A 13,057-nucleotide genomic window follows, 5' to 3' on the forward strand; every position below is an offset into this window, starting at 1 on the left:
GTCAAAGTTCGTAAATTTTCCCGTCATGACTTTTTAACAAGACAGACAGACGCGAGAGCAACGAGAACAACGTTCTTGGACTTTAATGAACTTCACACTTGGCAGACATAATGGCATTTTGACGCTCAGAAACGGAAACCTTGACAATTTGGCTATCGGCTTTTTGTTAGTATTTTAGTGCTCGGAAGAGTGGAGAGAGAAAAAAAAACTCTTTTGCCAATGATGCCCCATAATTGTAGACCTTTGGCAAGAACAGGTTTCACTTCCCCATGTTGTTATAAGTAGATCTCGTGGTTGAAGCCAAACAAAGACTGCTTTACATTCAAACGATATCTCCATTTCTATGGAAGTCATCTCTTCTCCTGCCCTCTTAACACCCGTTCCCTAACCCGCCAATAAGATCAGTAAGATTGGCCTCAATTATCGAACAGAAAACAGCTCACAAGTTCTCAATGTACCGTACATGTCGATGAAGATAGGCAATCTTCCAATCTGGCGCCACAACTGGACACGGGAAACCTCCGTTTGCGTTTATTGCAATAGGTCTTCTTGCTCTCCTGACCCTGGGCGACCCTTCGAGCCCTCAGAACTTTTCGCCTTGGAAACGAGAAATACGAGGACATCCTGCTTCGTGAATCTTGAGCGAACAAGGGTTAGGGAGTTGAATTATAATGATAATAAGTCCAGAAGCAGTGGCGCTCCTTATGAAGCCTCTCAGGGCGCCATTAAAATGTTCCAAAAATGGAAAGGTGTCCACTAATAACTCCCGGCCACTCCTTTCACTCTCGGTAGCACACACACAAACACTTCAGAAATCTCGTCAAGCACCTTTGTCAATCTGAAACAGTCTTTTTACGGGCAACAAAAGCTTAGCAAACTTTTTCCCTTCTATTATGATGTTTTCTCAAGTGAGTTGGTAAAAAACAGAGTGCTCCAATGAAGAGCTCCGGAAAGTTGTTTTAGATTGAGGGATTGGATTTCAACTGAAGCTCGTTCGGGGGAAAAAAGGGGGCGAGAAAGTTCGGGTCAGCTTCGGTTTGCCTGGATTCGAGGGGGATCGAGGAAATGTTTGAAATCCCGCCCAAATGACATTCTTCCGTCCAACAAAATAGTTCTTAAAACGTACTGCAGTCTGTCCCGAAAGTCTTGCAGGGTAAAACTACAAGCTATACTTGATACTTGGAAGGATTTGATTCTAACTGAATGAAACGGACAAGTTGTGAACTGTTAGAGGTTCTTTCGAACTTCTGAATATGCCTTTTAAAACACCATCAAGACCAATCAAAGGGGTTCCTTTCGTAGCCTAATAATGAGAGAGTTTCTATATCATTAGAATAGGTAATCAATCCATCCTTACTCTAGGACCCTCAAGGTGGACAAAACAAAAATATTCTTAATTCAAGTCTTTTGGGATATGCTGCAAAAGAATGTTGTTTCATGGCAATTTGGAAAGCCATGTTGATACTTTCAGTCCAAGTCTCATTCATCTCGACATTTCTAGAGGACTGACAGACTGAAGACTGACTGGGGTTTGATGTCGAACTCGGAAAATACGAGGGTTCACCACTCTCCATTCAGGGGTTGTGTCTCGAAATAAAATAAAAAAGTGGCGAGAAAAGTCATTGACTTGTCTCGTTCGGTCCATGTCAGGATCAGACTTGAAATTGTTCGTCCTGAGAACAAATATTTCTAATCACAGTCTTTTGTCGTCGATCGGATGCAAATTGTGTCAATTGAACAACGTCCTGGGTTTGAAATGATATCAAAAAGTAAATATAGCTGCTTTTCTCTCCCCCCTGAATTGCGGATGAACAGGGGCCAATGAAATGAGCTCGAATCGTACTGCGAGAAAACTTTGTCCATTCAAGTATTTCTACTTTTACCACATTCAGGTCCTCGGATGACTCTGGATTTGAAGTTTTTGCCGCCTTTTAAAGAGCGTAAAACATGCATTGTTGAGTGACATTTACCCTCCTCACGGAACTTTTTCTCCAAGCCATCAAGAGGCAACGAAAGTCGAAATTCTCTCAGACCCTCTTTCTCGTCACCTTATCAGATGGAGAAGCAATTACAGATGTTTCTTTCAGCAAAAAAAAACCGGGTATCAGAAGAAGCTCAACCAGGGCTGATTCCTAAAATCTCGGTGGTCACCATCAATCTCAAATAACCTAGTAGAGCTCGTGGAATCTCGGGAAGGACGTGATTCAAAATCATAACTGCGCTCCAATGTTCCAACTCTTCAAATGAAGTTCCAACTCGCACGAAACAAATGAGGTATTTGTTCCCATAGACAGTTTGAGCTTGTTACAAAGAGCCGTCAAAATACATTTGAATTCCTAGCTCGACTCTTTCAGTGAAGCATTCGGATCAATAAGCAAGGAGGAAGATCGTTGATATGCAATGTAAAATCCTAGCCATCTTTAAATGTGTTTCGGATTGCCAATTTCAGTCTCGCACTTTAAATCTCTCCTCCAGATCGACAGTTTTGTCGTTGAGGAGGCCTGAAACAGGCCGAGTTGTCCAAATTCCCCGTTAATAGACGACGAGAAATTTGTATCTGTCGTCACTGTTCCGAGGATTTCAATGTCCCCATTTGGAGGTGATAGACGTCGAGAAATGTGCTTACCTCGAAAACAGAAATGCCCGATTGAGATTCGAGGCAACATCTTTTCACCCTTGGACCGAAATCGATTTGGAGCAAATTCCAACACTTCAGAGTAAGAGAATTGGATTCTTGGCATATACGTAATCCTAAAGCATTGAGGGTAAGTGGGGCAATGGAACATTATGTGGCACACTTCCCCTCTTTTGCTGAGTACATTTTGTTTTGGAACAAAGTGCAATTGGCTGGCTAATTGCTGGGAGAGTTATGTGAGCCACAAACTCTTGGGAGCTTTTGTTCCCTCCCCCTCGACACCAAAGAAAGGTGAACTGACTGGGCCTGGTGGAACTCTTTTGGATATTAACTGCAATCTTTAGAAATTCAGTTCATTAGTTGTTCAGGCAAGCCATGTCAAAACCTGATGCAATTGGATCGCTCTGAACAAAGGTCAAGTTTCAGCCTTCACACTTTCTGCTCAGACACTTTTGCATGTCGCACCTTCTGTTGTCATAAGATTCTTGATAAAACTTGATCCCACTATCAGATCCGCGGAGAAGTGACTTTCCAGTCGAGAAATCTTCATTAAGCACTAGTTTGGCCAACATTTCTTTGGCGCTTTAGCCTTTTATCAAACAATTTCAAAGCATCATGCTCCCAAGGGAATTGTTGAGATCAATGAACCCTCACACTTCACAAAGTGTATTCTTTGGTGTGAAATCAAATATCAAATACTTACTCACCTCGAGTAATAAGAAAACAAACCAAGATATCGGAAGGCTTTAGCCTCATACCTTTCTCCGATTGGGAGATTCGTTTCAATCTGGCCATGGATGACTCGGCTTTGGAGACGCCCATGGGCACGAATAGAAACTCCTCATTGGCCGATACTGAAGAGCTTCTTCGACGGAAGATCTTGGCGAGTTTCACGGGGGAACATAGCATGATATTGGTGCCCGGCAATCACTCAACTGGGCGGCAGGCACGGAAAAGATACGAACGATATTTCATCACAACAGCCTTTGTGCTCCAATCGCTCTGAATTTGCCTCGACCCAAGTGTTATCAATAGTAGACCACGATAAGCCTTGTAAATGCTTGTGATACCAAGACCCCGCCGGCTTAATGGGGCGATTGTCATTAGCACTGACTACAAAAATTAGTAGGAATTCAAAGCTAGTCGTCTCCTTAGATGAATTCAATATCTTACGAAAATGTTGTTTTCTCGAGTAACGAGACCTTTTCTCTTCCATGGGTCTCCAATACCGTACAGTACAAGATAGATATCCAGAGGCAGTTGGTTTAGAGTGCTAAGGTGGCGTTATCGCAATTTGCCACGATTGGTTCATGTCCTTGCCAATTGACGGCCTGATAATCCTTAAATGGAGGGTATCTGAGCGATAAGGCTTTTCTAGGCCAAAGGGTTCCTTACCGAATCGAGGATCGAGGAGCCAGCCGATTAACCGTCTTCAATGACTACATTCCAGCGATTATTGAAGCGAAGAAGACGATACGGGGGGGGAGGGCGCATGTGTGATGCGATTTCACTATTTCTCGACTCCCACACGATTTCTACCCTTTTGTCAGGCATAAATACACTTTTGATTGCATTTACCCTCCGCACGATCATGAAACCTCATCTCGCTAGCACAATTGACCGAAAGAGATCTGAAGGTTGAAGTGCGCTTCAAATGGTTCCAACACATCTATTTCGAATCAACATCACTCCATCAGGCATCTTTGGCATGGGCATTGTTCAACCTTTTAACATTTCAGGGAGTCTAAGAAGATTTACGACAAACTGGAATAGGGTACCCACTAAAGGGCGATCTTTGCTGATTAGATGGCGTCACCATGAAATGTCATAATCAGAGTAACAATACAAAAGATGAAAGTAAAACAGCCGTTGTTTGGATTCGAAACATTCACCTCTCTTCGGTCATAAAAGACCGATTTCGTGTTTTGGAATCTATTTCCAATGAATATCACTCGGCAGTATTTGCATTTCCTTAGTTCCAGGCTTTATGAACCACCTAATACCAATGATTCATCGGTCTTCAAGTCGGAATTGCGCTTAGAAACCCTAATCTCGTATCTGCAGGCAGGGTAAGCAAAAAAGTTGAATTCAGATGTTTTCGTGATACATAACTCGGGAGAACCTTCGAAACAACACCTCAGTATTCAAGCTGTATCAGTTATAGATTCAACTGAAAGATCTAGCTTTGTAAACTTGGCACGGTTAAGTCAAGTCCAAGGTTGAACGCAAAGTGGGTTGAATCACGTTGTTTTGTGTACAAGGGAAGGGGAGAAAATGGCGCCGCTTGTCGCCAATCGATGCATAGTTGCATACTATACATAGTGGACGACGGCGGGCCTATATCTACGTAGGATCAATCCTTTGAGGGGTTTACGACATATTTGCTTGCTCCCAAAATCAAGTGTCAATAGCGCATATTAGTAACGTAGGATGATAAGGCTGTGTGTAGGACCATCATCATGAATGAGGATCAACACTAGCGCCTTCAAGCTTACACGTTTTTGGTCTTACTTTCTAACGAGTTACGTCGCCAAAGTGTTGAGAGAACCCTTCGGGGTTTGTCATTGTCATCTTGACCATTCTGGAGATTCTATTTCGGGGCTGGGGGCGGGGCTTGACACCAATTCTCCTTGGACTGTTCCCTCTCCGATGACTTATCTCTTTGAAACACGTTCTCCAAGGAGGATCTCAGTAAGGACACCTTGTTATAGGACTTTCGAGCCTTCCTGGGAGACACTTTTACCTCGGGCTTCTCGGGTGGATTTCTGCGCAGAATAACCGGAGGTTTCTCGCACAAATGAAAGGCTCGTAACTTTTGGAACGTCTCTTCGACACTTTCATAAACGTGTTCCAATTCCGGATCGGATTCCAAGGAATCAATCGGGTGATCATAATCATCATAATCGGCCGCATTCGATTCGCTGGGAGGGATCATTTTAAGGGTTCCACTCGCGTTTTGAATATAATTGGTGGGGCTATTTTTATACAAGCTCCAGCACTTTTCCGGATTGAGAAATCCCAGAAAAAAGGGGTTCAAAGTTTGGCTCGGTAGGTGCCAATTATGGCTCAGCTCGATCTCACTTTTTCTTGGGGACGGTCGGTCGGTCTCCTCCGAAAGCTTGGTCACAAGGAAAAAAAGTTTCCCTTGTCTGGCAGCAGAAGAATAGTGCAGTATTTATGGGACGAGTAGAAATAAATACTCGGAGAAGGAAATGCCTCACACAACGGAGAAACTGAACTAAGAAAATCATTGATGTCCTGAGGAGCCAAAAGATTGAAGATTGTAAAGTCAAACGATAGGCTATACCACACTTCTGCCCGGACAAATAGTTTCCAAAGAGTAGGTCCTCGTCCGAGTTATTGACAAAGACGGTGAAAAACAGCTCGAATGGTTTCAGAAGCCGTTTTTCCAAAGAGCAATCACAAATAAACCACTTTGATTTGATGATTCACAGGTCTCCCTCAAAAAAGCTTCCATGCTAACAAATGGCTTTGGAAACAGTCTCGATCACAGGCAATTTGTCTTCGTTAGAAGAAACTTTTCTCCCGATCGTTGCGGAGCAGTTATTACAATGGTCGGAATTGGAACCTTTCGCCTTCTATGCTTCCAAGAGCACAAAGGCAAACTGTTCAACTGACCCAAGAACCAAATGAGTTGCCACCATGATGTCATCAAGTCCGTTGGTCGTTGGAAGTGCTGAGATCATCCAACTTCAAGTCTGGGCATCGAACAAAGATCCTCCACCCCGGGCCCGTTTCAAGAGCACTAGTAAAATGCGAGACGGTGGTCGATATTCTCATTACCCTTTCTAATTACAATTAGCACTTGAATAGTACCACGAGGGTCTGCAACCTTCACCTCAGGGTTATTCTTAACTCGTATGGTTAATTGGTTAATATGGTAAACTTAGTCCGAACCCAGGAGGTTCGTTTTACTAGTGGCATTTTGAGCAGCTCTGACGAAAGAGAAGTGATCTCTGTCGGTGTCGTTGGGCAACACATAAAAGTCATCCCACGCAAACCTCCCATCTCTTCACACTGTCATTTATTTACACCCATGCCTTGTGAGACGTTTCCATCCTGTTGGGGAGACAAAAGTAAATGTCAATAAGGAACATCCCTCAATTCATCTTGGCCTCGTCAGATTGTCACCTTTCGTTTTCTAACCAAGTCCCCCCCCAAAAAAAATAAAATAAAGAACAGAGGGTTATTATGGTTGTGGTGGTGGAGTAGATGATATAGGTACCATTATTGTACGTACAAAAGGGATTGAAACAAAGCGAATGGTAGAACGGGTTTTTACAGTGGAAGGGGGAGCATTGGACGGAAACGAGGAATCTGCCAAACAAAGGCAATTCGGCCACTTTTTTGCACGAAAGATTGCATTGCTATCTTTTGACAGGGTTTTTGTATATTCAGCTCCAAGCCAATATCGAGTCTGTCTTGAAATGAAAGCCATACCAATGATGATTCTCGATTACGATGATAGAGTATCTCACCTCTTGAACCAGGCATGACTTCAGAGGTGTATTACGCGTTATATTTCATGGCCACAAACAACTTGACATTTGAACTTCTTGGATAGATGGATGGTCAGGCATCATTTGAAGAATGGTTGACCACCCTTCGTCCGCCATCCTTTAGTGTGTGGGTGGTGGAAATAGTGCTCAACCCATACTTGGGCATCATCCATCTGAATTGCTGTCTTAACAGAGCGTTCAGAGTCCTTCGAGGATTGATTGCCATGGACTGAAATGGATGGGCCATGTGCTCAAGTATGAGTCGGTTAAATCATAATTAAGCATACTGGTTTGTCCTGATAAAATGTCAAACGTCTGGAACAGCCCAATGCTAGATAACTTACTCTCAAGTCTTTGGGGTGGTTGGGTTATTGTTTGTCAAGAGGATAAAAAGCGTCAGCCTTGGCTTGCTTGGTCTTAACTTATTGTTGGTGTTATTATTATTTGTCACCTTGAGAAGTGAACAAAAACACATGGGTCTGTGTCTGGAAGAGAGGCCAAATAGTTTGACATCAGAGATGGTGTGAAGACTGAATCTGAGTAAGCATAAGAACAAGCGAGTCCAACACCCACTTTGGCCAATCCAGGATCGCACCCAATGGTCAAGAGCCAATATTGGTTGTGTGGATCGAGTTTCTTTTGCTCTTTGAATTCAATGCCTTCAGTCTGTATGCAGTTGTACAGCATTCGATGACATGATTTTGTGCTTCAAAGGGTCTCTTATTCGAATGAATGACAACTGCATCCGAGTGTCATATTTCATCGATCATCCTAATGAACACAATTCACATGGATGCTTCACTCAACGAGGCGACAAATAACTTGCAATCTCGGCCCGACTCGATGCAAATTCTTTGGCAGGGATCTGAAGGCTTTTTGGGAGTGTGAGGATGCATTTTAAATTAGTAAAATCAATTTCAAGGCAAATCATGTTATTGGGAGTCAGGCACGATTATGGCGTTCATTTCTCTCTCGCTTGCTCTTCCACATCTTTCACAAGAGAAGCAACTTCTTTTTTTGAACGACGTTATGCTTTGATTACACTCCAAGTAACCATCCCCATCTTTCAAAGGCCACACTGGAGAATCTTAATCTTCGGATTGCTATCAAGTCGGCCTAGGTAAGGCAAGCAGCATTTGGAATCGTCAAAAGAATCACCGAGCTAGAAAATGAACATTCGAGACCGCTTGTCAAGTTTCTCAAATAGCACTTTTAGCCGATTTACTGGCCCTCTCTCTCGTCTTGAACGAGAACGTTGGTTCCTGATAGTCGTAAACTTTGAGGTTATAACCCCATACTAGGGAAGACTCAGCTCCTGGAATCGAGACCTGGGCCACTAAATTAGTCCATACCTAAAGGCTATATTTCACCGGCTTCATTATCCACTTATAGAAAGAACTAAAGCAACAGAAAAAGAATGCATCTCAAAACGTCTTTTCTATTAATTGCTCAAATTATTAGTGTCCAAGTTCGAAGTCTTCCATTAATTGCAATCCGGCACGAGTATGACTCACCTTTTAGAGAGGCCACTCGATTCAGAAACAACGAAGCCTTGCGTACTTTGCCAATCAGCATAACCAATTAAAGATTTCCGCGGATTCAAGTAAGCCATAACATAATTCATTCCTTCCCCTTTCGGTTCGTTTGCAGCAGACTCGACAATCCAATGCAAAACCAAAACGGCCAAAGAAGCACGTTCGAAGAAACCCAGAATCTCAGGGACGTTTTCAACAGACGCTCTGAGTCACCATATTTGGATAACGGGCCGATTCTTTTTCTTCTTCTGCCTTATTATTTTCTGCTAATGAAAGGCGTTTCAAAGGGCGGAAAAAGCGGCTTGGCTTTTGTGCTGAACTAGGCAATTGCATATCTTTTCCTTCGCGATTTAAAGTGTGGTCACCGACTGTGAGGGATTGGTGTATCTAGCCAACCCATCTCGCTTCTAATGCCTGGTCGTCGTTGGTCCCATAAATTGCGCTATTATTGTTTTGCCACAATCAAATTGGAACGTGCCCGGGAAGCCGAATCCATTTCCAAAGCCAGGGGCGATCACGGCGAAACAGTTGAACTCGACGAACGAGTCCAGCAGGCATTGGCATTTAGCTGCTCGAACAACTTGTCTGCCTTGGAGACATTTGTAATTGGGCGGCTTGGAACGTAAATCAAAAATTTGTTTGAGTTCCGCATGACAAGAGAGATCATTGAACGATCTTGGCTCACCCCTTTGCCTCGGAACAGTTTTGTTTGGCAACACTCTAAACATCCAGGGCTCAAAGTTTGCCAAAGATTACACCGAATTCCATTAATTCAGTACAAACACACCCGTACTACAGTCTCTTCTGTATTGAAAAAGCTCAAGGAGCCGTCTCAAATTGCGGAACTTGGATGGAATTGAGCATCTCTCATTGCTCTCATTAGGAACAAGAGTGCGTCGCCCCCCCCCCCCCTTTTCCCAAGTCCCAAAGAGATAGAGCATGAGAAACAGGCCACAAATTAGAATAATAACCACACACGTATCATTTTCCCAGTCCTCGCTCGCATCTGGAATTCGAATCAATCTCGCTTCCAATGAGCTCAAGACAAAATGGGGAACATAAATGGGTCCACATTTGGAGGCAGGGGGACATTGACGATCCAAACAATGCCCCTTGTAGAGAGGAAAAACACATGCCACACTACTACAGTAGCTGTCTTACAGAACTGCAACTGATGAAGGTAGCTTGCCCGAACTTTTGATGCTTGGGATATGAAGCTTTTGACTCCGAGGTGATTGAGAGGGATGATAATACTATATCCAGCCAAACTGAAAACTGCAGGACTCGTGAAACCCGATCGATATGGGAACAGTTCCGATTTGAACACAACACCCGCTGAGTTCAGATCGAATGCTATCCACATTCCAAGACCGAAATGACTCATTCATAACGCTAATATCTCCTTCGCCTTGAGATGCTTCGCAGTAAGTTGTAGTAAATCAAATGTCGATCGAAACGGAGATGTTTTCAAGATTTAGCGAAAGACACGACGAAATCGAGGGGTGATGAGACATTAACGAGCCTGTCGATTTGACGTATTTGCTCAAGTTTGAAGTCTCAGGGTCTTCTTGTCGTCTCCAGGCTCCATTCCAAAGGTTAGTGTTGTTTTTTTATTTACTCACATATCCGATGCAATGGCGTGCCCGATCGGCTACTTTTTCGACCCAAGGTGCCAAGGGATCCTTGTTTGGACGAGCTAGTGGTGGAAGAAGCTATAGAGTTGTCAGAAGTTGACATACCTGTAAAAAGAGATCATAAAATCATCATTAAACACCCTGAAGAGAGGCAAAAAAGGCGATCTTTCCTCTGTCATATTGAACTGGGAGGACAAAAAGCGTATTGCTTCTTTGGCCTCGTCATAAGCGGTCATCGCCAAAATCGGCGAGAAGAGGAAGAAGAAATCCTTGGAGGCACCGAGTGTGTAAGTGAATTTCTCTCGTTGCCTAAATTTGGCCATCCAATCTTCTCATCAAAAGAATAATGGAGGGATTAAATTCAAGTTTTCAATGCATATCATTAATTAATAGCCCTCTTCCTCCGCCATTCAACCAACCGATTCGAGGGTCTTCCACGTAAGGGTTGGTTGGCTGGCCTGCTGGATTTGGCTGGCTGAATCTGGTTCAGGTTTGGCTAGCCTCGTCATATTGGCTCCGATCGATACGTTGGATGCCATCCATTAATAGCTCCGACCTCTCTATTAGAATGTGGATTCATTAAACTGGGGCAGGAATCGCTGCATGGAGCGAGTCGGGTTCACTGTATAAGGAGCCCTGGGCATATGATGATAAATTAGAATCTAAGCGCTTGTCTTTGATTTGCTCCAATCGATTTCTGACTAATGAAGACCCAGAAGGAAAGGAAGAGAGGGGACTATCATCATATTGGAAACACTCATCAGGAGCCGTTCGTGCCCATGAACCGTTTTCTTGACCCTACATTCGTGTTAGCAGACTTTCCTTCGCTCTCTGAGACCCTTGGTAATCCGATGCACTGAGGCTTTAAAATGTATAACTGCCAATATCATCTTATGGGTGGCATAGTAGATCAAGTCCAATTTCATCACAACTGTCAGGTCAAAAAAGCTTCAAAAACCTAAGTCCATTCAACTTCAAGAAGGATCGACCCCCTTTTCAACCCAAAAAATAAATCGATGGTCGTGTTTACAACGGACGAACACAGGGTTTGGTGTTAAATTACCCAGATGAGAGTGAAGAATAATTTGCGCCGAATGAGGTATTCAGAATTTGCTTATAAATCCGGCCCCCTGCTGGGAAAATTCACTATCACAATGTTGTGTGTGCTCTCTACTAAATGGCACCTATTCAAGAGAGAAGATTCGTTCGCCTGGCCATTGAAGTCACAAGTTCCAAATATTTACAATCCTAAGGAGTACACAGAGCTACGTGAGGATGAGGGTAGGAGAGGATGTCGTCGGTGGAACCTCTGAAATACGATCATTATGAGCCAAGTTTATAACTCAAACGCCCGATGACAAGCTCCTTTAGCCCAAGGAAAAGTTGAATATTTTTGAGTTTTCAAAGACACTTTCTTACTACCAACTATTTCAATGGGTGGCTCTGTATCAAAACTAGCTGTACTATGTTGGTGTCACAAGCTCTTGACATTCCTTGATGTTATCTTGGTGCCCAAACACTCACTCCATGTGTCGTGTTATCCGTTATCCAAGTATCTTCTCCAAATATCAAGGCGATCAAATGCAAAAAACGATATCCATAAAAAACAGGTCATCAACTTCTTTCCTGAATTAGAAAACTTGATTTGGGGTGTCTGAAAAAAAGACGAAATTGCAGAGCTGACGTGATTCCGTGATGCGAACTTTGGCTGCCTGATTATCATTATTATTATTATTATTCGCTCTCTCTCTTTCTTTTTCTCTCAGCTCAATGATGGTTCAGAAAAATGGCAATGGTTGAAAATGACATGCTTGCGAGTCCCTGGTACATTAGAATGGGGTTTGATGGATATGCGATTGAATGGAGATGATGCAGACCTTGATTTTGGAGCTCACTCGCAATCTCGTCCACATCCTGGTCGATCAAAATGAAGCTGTTCCGTTCACTACTCCCAATGGTTGTCACGCCATCACTAATCACAGACATATCCGAGTATGTCCATCCCAATCACACAACTGAGTCTGGACGAGCTCGTGGTCAAACTAACGTGAGAAAACGACGTCCAGAAATACACTCCTCCGTCCGATCCTGTATTCCAATACCTCCTCATCTGGAGATCTGGAGATCTCGAGATCGAGCCATGAGCTTTGGAGAGTCACTCAGCTCCTCCACAGTTAAGTCAGTTACTCAGTTCCGAGATTCAGAGAGTACTGCTATGTACCGAGTAGGCGTATGAGGGAAAGAGTCCGCTTGAACACCTTGTCGTCTCTTCCAAGACGGAGAAAGCACACCCACATCTGCTCCTTCTCCATACAGACAAGGTGATCTCTCATCTCAAATGCACACCCACCAATCCGTGGGATCAAATATCATCGCACCATCACGCTCAGATTGGCCAGTACAATCCATTGTTCGAACACCAGCGAAGATCCGAAGGAATCGAGTTGAAGAATCACTTCCATGAGTCAAATAAAAAGACCCACTGCCGCCATGTCTATCAAGGAGAGGATGGCATTCCTTCGTAGAGTAGTTAAGACATATTAGAGGGCCATTTATGGGTTCTCATCGTAAAAAAAGATACTTTTCTGGACACGCCTCTTCCTTCTTTTCTCCGTCAGGGTTGTCATAACCTCATGAACATAAGTAGTGAAAATTCCAAATAGCTTCTTTTATAGTCATACCGCAAACCCGCTTACTCTCTGATCGTTGAACAAGTTATTTAGCCATGTAATC

At 43.4% G+C, this 13,057-nt stretch overlaps 1 protein-coding gene across 7 annotated transcripts in view; it reads right to left on the reverse strand.

Moving 5' to 3' along the window:
- LOC131887573 (protein TANC2-like) overlaps window positions 1-13,057 on the reverse strand; it is a 72,893-nt gene that overhangs the window by 8,537 nt on the left and 51,299 nt on the right. For 2 of the 7 annotated variants that reach the window (XM_059236197.1, XM_059236206.1), the window contains exon 2: window positions 10,313-10,429. The exons of 2 other annotated variants lie outside the window; for them this stretch is intronic. In XM_059236197.1, coding sequence (XP_059092180.1) covers window positions 10,313-10,429 — 117 coding nt within the window. Of the gene's footprint in view, window positions 1-463; window positions 901-3,393; window positions 3,560-10,312; window positions 10,430-12,201; window positions 12,403-13,057 lie in introns of those variants that run through there. 3 more of the 7 variants (XM_059236242.1, XM_059236236.1, XM_059236229.1) reach the window with 3 other exon arrangements.

The sequence above is a fragment of the Tigriopus californicus genome, chromosome 1 (genome assembly GCF_007210705.1).
Source record: "Tigriopus californicus strain San Diego chromosome 1, Tcal_SD_v2.1, whole genome shotgun sequence".
In the NCBI taxonomy this organism is placed as follows: Eukaryota; Metazoa; Arthropoda; class Copepoda; order Harpacticoida; family Harpacticidae; genus Tigriopus; species Tigriopus californicus.